Source organism: Bombus vosnesenskii, unplaced genomic scaffold, assembly GCF_011952255.1.
Source record: "Bombus vosnesenskii isolate JDL3184/JDL3185 unplaced genomic scaffold, Bvos_JDL3184-5_v1.1 scf7180000013266, whole genome shotgun sequence".
In the NCBI taxonomy this organism is placed as follows: Eukaryota; Metazoa; Arthropoda; class Insecta; order Hymenoptera; family Apidae; genus Bombus; species Bombus vosnesenskii.
The window spans coordinates 5,248,650-5,261,352 of NW_022882926.1; the positions used below are offsets into that span (position 1 = coordinate 5,248,650).

Sequence of the window (12,703 nt, forward strand, 5' to 3'; positions counted from 1 at the left end):
CAGGTTAGGATAATTTGAAATTATGCAGCGGGAAGCCGTGTGTTCGTTCTTTCCGTAGTTCACATTGACTTTTCCTGTGCCTTTCTGTATATAAGGTGATTCCGAAATTATGGAATAAACGATGAATCGAAAATAGAGAATAAAATTCTTCATAAAATGTTCCATTTTCAGGGAAAAATGTAGTCTGAAAATTTGCTTAGTACGTATATGCGAATTTGGCTAATACTCGGCTGGACACGAACAAGCAATCAACAGGAGATTATTCTACATGCAAAAATGAATGAAAAGTGAAGAATAAAATTTGTTCGTTTAAGGTTTCATTTTCCACAAAATAGGATTTGTTCGCGTTTGGTCAAGAATTAACCTTGTACATTCGTGTTCAGAAATATCTTCAACTTGAAGTACTTTTTAAACCAGGATGGCTAAATTGAACGCGGTAATGCTCGAATAAAATGAATAATACATTTTATTTTATTATTTTTATTTGTAATTCACATAATATAGTGTGGAGAAAAGTGTGCTGATACATTATCGTTAAATGTAGGACTCTATTGGTGTACGAAGAAATTCAATTAATTCTAAATCACGATTGAAATTCGGCCTTATCTATGCCTGGATTAAAATATCTTTCTATTCATCGTCCTATAATGGGATGCAGATTCTATCATAACGAAGTGCAACACCGCGAAAACGAATCTGTTGCCCCTTTATAACCTAATCTGGCTCGGAAGTACAAGCAATTTATACCATCCCGTCGTTTATTTCTTTTTTGTTCTCTTGTTATCGATGGAAAAGCATAGTACTAAATCTTGTATGTTACTCTAGTAATTTTACGAAAACGTAGTTTTAGGCCCCGTTACCAGAGGCGTTTCATTATAAATTTCTTGATGGGGGATCTCCTTTAATAAAAGTTTCATTAAAATCTCCCTCGGATAAAAGATATATTTCCCCGGTGTAAAAGTCGAATTCAACTTTAGCTATCGTTTCTTAAACAATAAAATAAAAATCTACGAAAAGATTGGCTTCTTGTCAGAATAAAATATAGAAATATGGGTGAGTTTTTTTAATAGAAATGATAATTCAGTCTCTATGATTTGTACTTCCTCCAACCTACTTGTATTCGATTTGTCTATTATTTGTATATCTATTTAAAAATATGAAATCGCGTAAACATATACAATTTAACGATCGTTAGTTGATACATTCTCTATCGATAAATTATCGCCGTTTTGTGCATCTTTATGCGCCACATGGTTTATCATCTCTGAAAAGAGTGAGGTTTTAAAAACGAAATATGTAGTTTTTTATTCGTTTCCAATAACGTTATTGCTGCACGGGTCGCGAAAGCGTATCGAAAGTCTGAACGGGGTTCACCGTGCCATCTCTGCTCGTAAAATATCACTATGCGATCGGTGATTGACGTTTTGATAGAATCTGTTTTTAGCGAAATGTGTTTTACATCAGCTTCTTGATTCCTGTCTTTCTCGTATATTCTTTACTTTCACAGTTGCTGAAATCAGGATTGTGTGAAAAAGCAAATAAATTTCTACAAAAGTGGTAGCCATATAGTTTAATTCCTTTTTCGTTGCAGCGTAAGAAATTTAACTGAATTCTATTAAGCGCGCTTCATAAAATTGCATCATATCTCTTGGACGTTAGTGTCCCAGCAAAGATAATTTTCATTTCCCGTCGAGTTTTACATACCAGCAAATCTTTTATTATAATAAGATAAAAACCATCAGTTCTTCTCTCTAACATACAGTGAGTTTCATTCTTCAAAACCAAAAAGGTATAGGTATTTTCTAAAGAGCATTTTTCAAATACAAATAATGGCAGGAGATAATAGAAATACCTTCTTCTCGTCGATGTTTCTTACCAGTTTAGAAATATATTTAACCGGTTACAATTTTGTCAAGCAGCATGCATTAATTTTATCCAGAACTTTATATTCACGATCCGAATATAACGTAACTCTCTGTGCTGGGAAATTTTTGCTAACATAAGAGAGATCTTTCCACAGCGCTTCACGTACACCTCATAAAATTGTAGATAAAATTGTCCGTAAAGTCACAGATTTCGACGTGCAACAACTTTGAATCCATAAAACAGACAATTAATTGTCTACAGTTTCCATTCACATTAATTGTCATGGCTAATTATCTATATAATTAAATGAAATAAATCGTGACTAATGACGTTTTGATAAACTAGAACTGCTGGAATAAAACAGTGACATTGATAACAAATGTAAAAATTTGTTTGTTCGTGAGTTTACTCCGTTTTGAAGTTTGTTAACTATTAGCGATGAAATCCGATATTTCCATAGACATTCTTTTCTCGTTTTTATCCAATCTTCGTATTTCACCCCTGGCTAGTGTTTCATTTATTGTTCTTTTAGCATTGTATAGATGAATAAATTTCACAATGAATTTTCTTCTCCGGTGAAACGAAGAAAGTACGATTCTTTGTATAGCGATAGCGAGATCTACAAATGTTTTGCTTCGTATTGATTACTTAAAGTATCTCATTCTCGATTCGCTCGATTTGGGTTTCTAAAAAGGTTCCGAATGAATATGCAGATTGGCATGGTATGTCAGTTAAAATCGAATAGTAACGATAAAGAAGCAGAGGAAAAAGAATTCCCTTATGTTTAGTACGAGTCGAGTGACCTTTATCTTGTTAATACATAGAACTTAATTAACGAGCATTTAATCTTTCAAAGAGATTGCGCGAAGAAACTTAACGAATACATTCACGTATTAGGAACAGAGTGCACGAGTCGAGTGACTTTCTATAAATAGTTGGTAAATTTGCAAATTTAAACTGAAATTTATTCTTTGAATTACATCTAAAATGTAGGTTCCAGCACCGTTACCATATTTCCCATCGTTTCGCTATATTCTGTTTATTTCAGTTTTCCGACAATTCTACAAATGCGTGTACCGTGTTTAGTTGTCACATTGGTGCTAGTTAAAAAGGATAAATACCCGATAAATGAATAGGAAGAGATAGGAGACAGGAACAGAATAATCCATCGTGACACGAAACGCTGTCATTGGCCTTAGTAACCTGCTCTGATGTGTATCATATCTCGTTATCGAGTCGTATTATTTTCCATGTAGTCCCGTTAACAAATTACATCCGTATCTCGTTCCCATCGGTCGATGTCCAATCAGCTAAATTCAAGCTTTGCCCCCTACATACAGCACTGACACAGAACGGCCGATGCACTTTGCCCGTGATAGCGCGTCTATTCGCAAGCCTGCATTTTTCTAGATCTACCACGATTCATCTCGTTTTCAATCACTTTATGACCCTTTTCTTCGTTCGTGTAGAGTTATGAAAATCTTCGCTAAATATTTCCCTTTTCGAGTATTTTCGAGAAACAGCTGAGAATTTTCCTATGGTATAATACAATTTAATTTACAATCGCAATCGATCTTTAAGAAATATTGCATGATTTTTACAAACCTTCGAGCTATTATAAAGACATGTTGGGATCCTTGTTGCCATTAATCATGATTTTATCTTCAATTTTAAACAGTGTTCATTCTGTTCGAACAAACGTCTGCTACTTATTTCACCATTGTTTCCAAATGTTACCTTTCTTAACGTTATTTCTCCTCTCGTCACGATCTTATAGAATTAATCAAAATTTTAACCGGTGGAGATGATCGTACGAGCAAGTTTCAGACACTCGTCTGCGCGACGTCTGACAGTAAAGTAATAACATCGGGAATTCTCACAATTGGATACAGGGAATCGTAACGTGTACTATCTCGAGTTTATCGCGCCGAACGAATTGACCAGAGTTTTTGCAAAATTGGGAATCTTGTTTACGTCTATATTCGTCGCCGCGATAATTACAAAGGTAATTAAACACGATGTGCGAGTTGCTCCGCGAGAAACGTTTACGAGACGGGCAACTTGAAACGCGTTTCATAATTAGAAATTTCCAAGATGAGACGTTTAAGAACGCTTCATGGGTCCTAGTCGGGAAGCTCAAAGTGTATCGCTGGGAAATTGCAATCGTTGAACTAGTCCGTTAAAGTTGGCGAATCCTTTTTCTAGGGATATTAGCGTTTAACTCTGCTTACTGATCGTATGAGAAACTTATTAAGGAATTTTTAAACATACGATAACATAGAAAATGAAAAATATTCCTACGAGAGACGACGTCTCTAGTTGACTATCCGTGAGGCTTTGAGCGTATAAATTTTTTAGGATTTTCTACCTTTGGACATGCTTTTCCTACAAGCTGGAACAATTTGTCGTCGTAGCAGACCGTAATTCTCGCGACGTTTGTCTCGAACTATATATGCAAGTGAAAAATGGTGTGAATGTAGAGAGAATAACTAAAGCAAAGGGAGCACAACGTATCCTTTTGCTATCAGTAAGGCGAACGACGATGCTCGTACAATTGAAATCGTTCCTCCGCTGTGATTCTTCTGGCTTTGAACGGAATCAACGATAAAATGTTGTTTCATTTGGCAAACTATTTTAGGATTTTCAACATGTTTCTTCGCATTTCTATCGAGAAAGCTGAATCTTCTCGTTTCTATAATTTTTATACGTATTTGACGTATTTGCTTTCCTTTTCGTATTATATTTCGTATTATATATCTGGTATATTTGTTACTGTATTATTACATTTACGCATTGCTATATCTCCAAATGTCTATGTAGAATTATCTTTCTGGTTTTGATTCCTCTAAAAGGTTGCAGCACTCGCCTCGCTATTATTTTTCTTTCTTCACATTTGATTTTATCGTATACCAATGGCAACAATATTTCACCAAATTTTCCAACTCAACGCCGTACACCGTTTAATTGATTTCACTGGCTGGGCATGGCGTCGAACGAGGTTCCCGCTGACCATTCCGTTAACGTACAAATTAATGACAACGCGTCGATATGCCTCAGCGATTTATCGGTGCTCGATATTAACGCGTGGCAGATAGACTCTAATGCAGAGATTTTGCCAACGGCGAATTCGACGATTTCATTAGCGCGACGCGGTGTTTTTACGCCCCATATGCCTGACGATTTCACGCGTCTGTATATTTTAACGAGAATTGATAACCCAGCTAATGTTCTAACCGCACGGAAATTTCAGAAACTCGCGTGTTTGCGCCATTGCGGAAGAACTATAGTTCGTCGATGCATTGTTCGTGTCTGTTCCTCGTTCCTCGAGAGTAATCCACGATTCAAATGCATTCGTCGGTTTAGAATGGAATATATGTTTAAATGTTCTTTAGAGAGGATGAAATTGTGTGGCAGGATTATTGGAAAAAATGAAAAATTTTGGTAGTCGAATATATCGATGAATGGAAGTTTCATCGATACGGTTACTCTGATATTTCTACTTTAGTTTGGTTATGGTTTTCAACATCGACCGTGCTGTTCACAATTAGAAACGCAACTTAAGCGTGAAACAGATAGGTTCGGATTCCCAGCTGATTTCCACAGAATCTGATCGCATTAATTGCTGGAGGACGCAACAGATACTAATTTGCGGAGCGAAATGAACAGGTGATACAGTGAATGGAGGCTGAATAGAGGATTTTGCGAAAGGGGAGGGAAAAATTGCTGCCTTTAATAACTCTGGGAACTCATTTAATTGAATTAATACTATGTTAATATATGCTTTTCATTCGGCGATTCTTATCGTATTAAATATACAAAAATTAAAGAGTATCATAACGAAATAAATATAACGAATATTATTATATTAAAAATGAAAAAAATAACGACCCTTTGACCGATAAATGTCGAAATATATATTTTTCCTTGGGCTGAAGGATAAAAGATTTCAATCTCGATATAATCAATCTGCAATTTGCCTATTCAGAAAACTTTACATTCGAAACAAAGCACTTTTAATTAGACGCCTTGATTAACAGTAACTAAAAATGCCAACTCGAACAGGATCAAAGAAATAAAAAGGCGGTTGCCTCCCACTCCTGTTGTTTGCACCGCTAAGGAGAACATCAAAGAATGTTTTATCTGCCTAGAAAAGAAAGCCGAAGAGTCGATAATCAGTCAAATACTTTTCGTAAATTCTCGAAGAGATAATTAGAAGTGACAATAAGAATGCATCTTGTTGCCCGATATTATTTTAATGTCTTTTTAATTAGCATTTATATATATATATATATATATATATATATTCCATTTTATCATCTTGCATTGTCAAATTTCTTAATTATTGCCACTGAAATTGGCAGTGTTCATTAAAAGAGACCTTGCGACCACGAACACACAACTTTTGTTGTTCCGGATGATGTTTACGAGACAATGGCTCGTGTTAAATTCGGGGATAAAGCTTTGTCAATCACTCGGATGAAGGAACAAAGGAGCGTTTCATAAAGGTTCCCATGGCGAAGCATCAATAAGGGTAGGATTACGCCGATGTGTAATTTATGCTTGTGTCTTTTCTTGGAGACAGCTGAAAGGAAGCATCGCCCTCGATAAAAAGAAGCTTTTAAATGAAATAAGAACGAAGAAATAGAATACTGAGACGATATCTTCGTCGAGATTACACGATATTGCACGATCAATCTTTAACGAGGAGATTTCGACGAATAGATTTTCGGAGAATTTGGGAATCTACTCAAGGCATTCGTTGCTACCTTGTCGTGCCATTAATAGGAAAACGGTGATTTTAAGTTTCAGGAATACCGAGGAAAGCGGAAGAGGAACGAAACAGCTTCTTCGATACAGAATTTCAAGAGATCCTTGGCTTAAAGCTTACGTTTCGTACTTTGATTAGTTTTTTCCAATTTTTATATCTTCGTTTTGTATCCGTAAAATTAATCGATTGCTCGGACAATAGAAAAATTGTAGCGGCCAATAACATACAAAAATGAGATAGGAAGTTCCCGCGAAACGAGAAAACTTTGTAGGAAATCGTTGATTCAATCAAGACGACCACTATCTTGCTAAGGTACTGTGTGAAATGAACCGCGAGCTCGCGAAACCAGTCTTCTCCACAAACAAAGCAACTTTCCGTCGTTACCGAGACATTTTCTCAAGTATCAAGTTGAAATATCGCGACTGATATTTGAGAAATGAGCCGTCGTCAAAGAGGCATGACTCTTGATATTTAGAGCATCCGTTCTCAATGGAGCACGAGTGAAACGCGAAAAGAAATGATCCGTACAGAATATGATCTACGAGCTTCTATGATTCACACTTTGATTAACGAGATGTATTTCTGGAAAAAATATTTCATGAGAGGTGTAATGTCTGGCCGGAGACGTTGATGGTTACGTGTTAGATATAAAAACGATTCGAATTTGTATAATTAGAGTTACGTAAACGAGACCGAGTGTCACATCTTCGTATCACCAGTGAATTCGTGAAATGGAAGAGGGTGAAGTAAAAGATAAATCGTTTGGTAATTTATGATGTTAAAACACGTGACGTTAAATATGTCATTTCAAGATTAACGCGAGTTAAGAATTTTTCGAAATCCTCGCTCTCCAAGCTCGATCTTAAACGTTATTTCTTCGCAATAAACGCTTTAAAATCACGTAAAATTTGCTCCAACACACTCACACTGAATTTCGCACAAGCTTAAAATCTTGTACGATGCTCTTGCTTTATCATCTCAAATCATATTTGGAAACATATTTTCGTACATTCTTTTCTCGGAATTCAACTGCGGTTCTAATAAAAATTCCTCGCATCATTTTCAATTACGTGTTCCTCCGTAAAGCGTTACGGTTTTCAGGAAGGGGCTATTTATGGCAGAGGCAGGGGTTGCACTTCATCGTGTTCCACATCTATCGTTATTAAACTTCATATATGGGATGTTTTAAAACCATGACAAGATATTTCAAAGAACAAAAGAAGGTTGTATTAGTCGACTTTCCACGGTGGTTATGCTATCGTACTAAATGCTTCCAGCATAAAACGCAAATTAGAAGAGGGTTTAAACATATTCTATTTTTTACTGATGCATATTCGTTGATTGGAATTCTGTATTTTTGCCTCGCACAGGATTGTACCTTGACTTATTGACATTAACTCGTTTCAGGAAACGAGCAAGAAATGCATTGTGTGAGAAGTTCGAGTCGTTTCTCGAGCGTGGATTGCTCGCGAGCGATTATTACAACCCTTAAGCGAATATTACAACTTATGTTAATTAGAAACTGTTTACACGACATAACTAAGAGGCTAAATTCGTCGCTAATAATTCCGAAGTTCGCGAAGAAGACACGGTTTTAGTTGAAATGTAGAAAATTAAACTCCGTATTTACCCGTATAGATTGTACATGTATCATTTTCCAGTAGCAAATATTGAAGCTCAGTACGCAATATTGTGTAATTCAACTTCGAAACTTTTCTCATTTAAAAAGGAAATTATTTGTACATTGTCATCCCTTCGTTCGTTTTAAAGCCGAAGAAAAAATGGCCGGATCCATTTCTTTCGAAGAAAGTTGACTCGCTGAATTACACAGATACGAGGATCGATGCAGTGTCGATGAAGATAAACGCATAAAAAAAAAACAATATCTTCTTGGTACATCCAGCGACGGTTTAACGAAATCCATAAATGGGGCGGCGTATTGTCGCGTATCACCATCCCTCCGCGAGCATGATTTATAGAGCGGATTTAGCCAAGATACATATCGACACCGATGTCACCTTAAGCTCGCCTTATTTCTGATCGATGCAATATTATTATATCCTCTTCAATCTTCGCCACATTGCTCCCTGAATAAAAATTTGTCGTTTACATAACACACACACACAAAAAAAAAATACTTCGTGTCCGTGCATTTTTCTAGTAGCCTTTCGCGTTTGTTTGTATTCTACGTTTCCATCGGTTTCCGAAGCTACCGGTTTGTATGTTGTAATCTCCAATAAATATTCTACCTGTACCATCGAGAATGACTTGAACATCTCGACGAAATCCGTGAAAAAATAATCGATCGATTATACGTCGCCTTTTGTCGTCTGCTATTCCTGCTTGAGACAATATTCTCTTCTTGCCACGATCACTAATTTAGCGATCGTTCCTTACGTCTCGACTAACGCATTCCTGCAATATTTTTATTCGAATCTGGTAAATAGAAACTTTCAATGGAGTCGATAAAATTGCCAGGAACGCTTGAAATGCCATGCGTCCTGGAACGAGGCGGGAAAACAATCGAAGGGCCTTGGAAATAAAAAACCGAGGGCTATTCAATTTAAAAACATTCCCACTATCCGAAGCGACAAAGGTTGGCTTCTCGGTCCCAACGGATCAATGTCGGAAACAACCATTTCGGTTTTGCCGTTGAAGCAACCCCGATCCAATTTTTCTTCTTCGCAGAATATATTTTTTTTTTCTCCTCTTCTTCATTTTTACAGATTCGGCTGGGTTTCACGGGGCAAGCGAGTTGTTGGACACGCGATCGAGCATCAGCTAATAATGCCGTGAACAATAAATCGATTCCTCCTGGGAGAGCTTGAAACTGTCATCATTTGTTCTAGGTAGAGAAGACGAGGGAGCAGGTCAAATAAAACCTACAGCACGATCCCTGAACGCCAAAGTAGCGCAACCGGTCGTAAAGCGAGATCTGAAGAATCCATAAACTGACTGAGCTACGAAAATCGCCCTCCCCGCTAGCGCCACTCTGCCGACGCCGCTGCCCCCGAATAAACGTCCACCACCATCGTGATCGCGTCTCCCCTTCGTGCTTCCTAGTCCTAATTCGATTCGCAAGCAACGCCAAGGACGGCCGCCTTTTCCGAAACGTGTCACGCTAACCTTCGCCAATTTTCATGTACACGTAACACGCGTATAGTATCGGCGCAATAAAATTCTGGCTCAGTTTTATCTCGTCCCGTAACCGTTCGAAGCGCTGGTGAACGGTGAGCCGTGATTTGAAAGAGTAATTATGCGGAATAGAAGACAAAGCGGAGAATCGCGAGTGAAGAGAATCGCGAGGCGTTGTTCGTTCGTGGACAAAGTGCCCTAGTTCAATGATGACTCGGTGTCTGTGAGACGTGATCTGTCGTTTGTCAGAGGACAGGTCGATGACGTTAGAACACGAATGTACACTGATCAACGGGATAACCCTCTGTTGATAAAAATTGCCGACGACATGGAGGGAAACCTGACAAGCTCCTGGACGAGCAACTTAACTGCGATGCTGTACCAGCTGCCTTGTAACGATAGCTTCCTTGGATGCATCGAGGAGTGTATGGTTGGCTCATCAGAATTCGATCATATGTGCACCGTGGAAAAGGGAACCTTCACGTCATCGATGACACTGTTCTGTAAGCCCTGCGATTACTCCAACTGCGATGTGAACGTGTCGTTGGTTCTCAGCGGCCTGGAAAGCATCGAGGGTGTCTTTTTGTCCAGGTTACCGAAATTCAGAGACTGCAATGAGACGAATTTCGATGATCAGGTGAAAATTCAAGACGAGATTTAAATTTAGCTTGACTATAAAACTGCCGGCGAAAGAGTGCCGTTAGTCGAAAAATTTCTCGCCAGTGAATTTTCCAATAACTCTTCTCTTTCTTTTGTTACGTTCACAGATTTTGGAATGCACGCCAGCGGAGAATGTAACGACAGACAACCTGACGATCTCTTGTTCGCACAGAACAAAATTAAGTTCGACGACGAGGGGCCGCCGTTTCGACTGGAGCTTTCTCTTCGTTGCGGTATTCATCGTGGCGGGTGGCTTGGGGAACATATTGGTCTGCCTGGCTGTGGGACTCGACAGAAGACTGCACAATGTCACCAATTACTTCCTTTTGTCTCTCGCCGTGGCCGATTTACTCGTTAGCCTGTTCGTAATGCCCTTAGGCGCGATACCGGGATTCTTGGGTAAGTTTTTACACGAAATATCATAGCGCTGGGAATTTCTATTGTCTCGGTAGAATCTCGTTCAGAAATATACGCGGAAACTCGAAATATCAGTGCTTATTTTCGTAGCAACGAATGTCCAAACAACTATTTCTAAGTAGCGTGACTTTAGGAACGGAATTACAGTATTTCCTTACATGAATACTGGGCAATAAAAATTTTGCTTTGGAAGCGATGAAGCGTATCTTGCAGTTCGAAATATAGTCAAACGAATATCCATCGTGGTTTTATTTCAAACGCTCTGAGTCTCGAGATCGTACACGATTGTACCATTTCCCATTTTCCCTCGCTAATCGAATTCGAACAGTGGAAAGCATTAACGGTGGTTTGGAACAGTGCCAACTTGCTGAAAACAAAGGAAATGCGATCAGTCGATTAAATCGAACTAATTAGGGCCCTGGCGAAGTTCTACGGCGGCCAGGCTAGTTGATCCATTAGCAGGAAAATTTCTTGTCATTTTTCCCTCATCCGAGTAGAATCTATTTTGCAATCTCGTATTGCAATAGGTAAAACTATTCGTTCGTAGAAAGCTACTTCCTCCGTATCCTAAAACTCTAACTTAACGAACATTGGGAAGTCTGAAACAGAGAGTATTCAAGGAATTCCTAGCGCGTGTCCATTGATCGAAGCTCCCTTAGAGATTTAACGAGCTGTCTTCCGATCGAATCGTTTCGAACCTTTCCTTAATCGTTTCGAGGATTCGTGAGAAAATCGGACGAATTACGAATAGGGGAAGCACGGTTGAAACAAAGCATCGGAAAGTATACTTTCAGTGCAATTTCGTCAACGAGCTTGAACAACTCTGATCACCTTTCTTACAGTCCTTTTCTTTTCGTTTACCCTTCGAATCACGATACAATTCCAGAGCTTTTGATCACTTTTACCGCTACTCGCAGAACGTTTCGTTTCGTTCACAGCCATAGTGAAAGTGATGCCCGATTTTGAAACAACGAAGTAAAAAGAACGGAAACGTCGAGAAAACTGGAGAACACGCCGAAAGTTGAATAGTCGCGTTGCGTAGACGTGAGAACGCAAGCAAGTGGAGTAAACTCGCTGAATATTGTTCTTAACGAAGCACGCAGGATCTATGGTACGTTTTAACAGTTTTTCCAGGCTATTCAAAAGTTCTTCGGGTTACGAGAAAGCGTGAAAGTTCCAGCGAGAATAAAAGATTACGAAGCGATGAAAACCGATAACTCGAGTCGCCGACGGGGAAATTGAGGGCGAAGCTCAACGAAGAAATTCAACGCGTCTGTGAACTTTCGGAATTTTCCTCGGAAGAAATCGCTGAACCGTGTGCGTGTCAAGTACATATCTGCTCTAGAAATTTAGAAATTTATTTTCGATAATCACGTAGTCGCCGAGAAACTATGCGCTCGATTTTTCTGACATTTTTTCGTACAAGGAAGAAAGCCTGTATTCGACAGCGTTCTAATTCAAATCTTCAAACTGCTGACGAATGATTCTCGCTGAAGTTAACACTGTGAACGAAGAAGACGAAGGGAAAAATTTGATTTTCTAAATCTCCAAGTCCTTTTGCGATTCGACAAATGCAAACGATTCGACTCTCTGATTCATAGAATTCTACCTTGCATTGAAGCTTCGTTGCCAGTGAAAATCATCCCTTTTAACGAACGAAATCTGATTAAATCGAACAAAGCGCAAAGGTTTAAGGAAGATTAGCGTATCATAGTCAGAGAATCTTCCGTTTCTACGTCTTGAGATTTAAAGAAAAGCTTTTCCAGTCGAACGGTGACACAGCGCCGAAATTTATTCTCGCGACAACTTATTCTCCGTAGCTTGAGGAAACAGCGAATATAGTCGACTGTGAAAATT

General features: G+C 38.5%; 1 protein-coding gene across 7 annotated transcripts in view; it reads left to right on the forward strand.

Annotated features, from left to right (window-relative positions):
- The window catches only part of LOC117230344 (5-hydroxytryptamine receptor 2B), a 36,357-nt gene that overhangs the window by 1,512 nt on the left and 22,142 nt on the right, over nt 1–12,703 (forward strand). For 6 of the 7 annotated variants that reach the window (XM_033487696.1, XM_033487694.1, XM_033487699.1 and 3 more), the window contains 2 exons: nt 9,484–10,406; nt 10,537–10,828. In XM_033487696.1, coding sequence (XP_033343587.1) covers nt 10,047–10,406; nt 10,537–10,828 — 652 coding nt within the window. In that variant the 5' untranslated portion in view covers nt 9,484–10,046. Of the gene's footprint in view, nt 1–9,360; nt 10,407–10,536; nt 10,829–12,703 lie in introns of all 7 variants that reach the window. The other variant, XM_033487692.1, reaches the window with a different exon arrangement.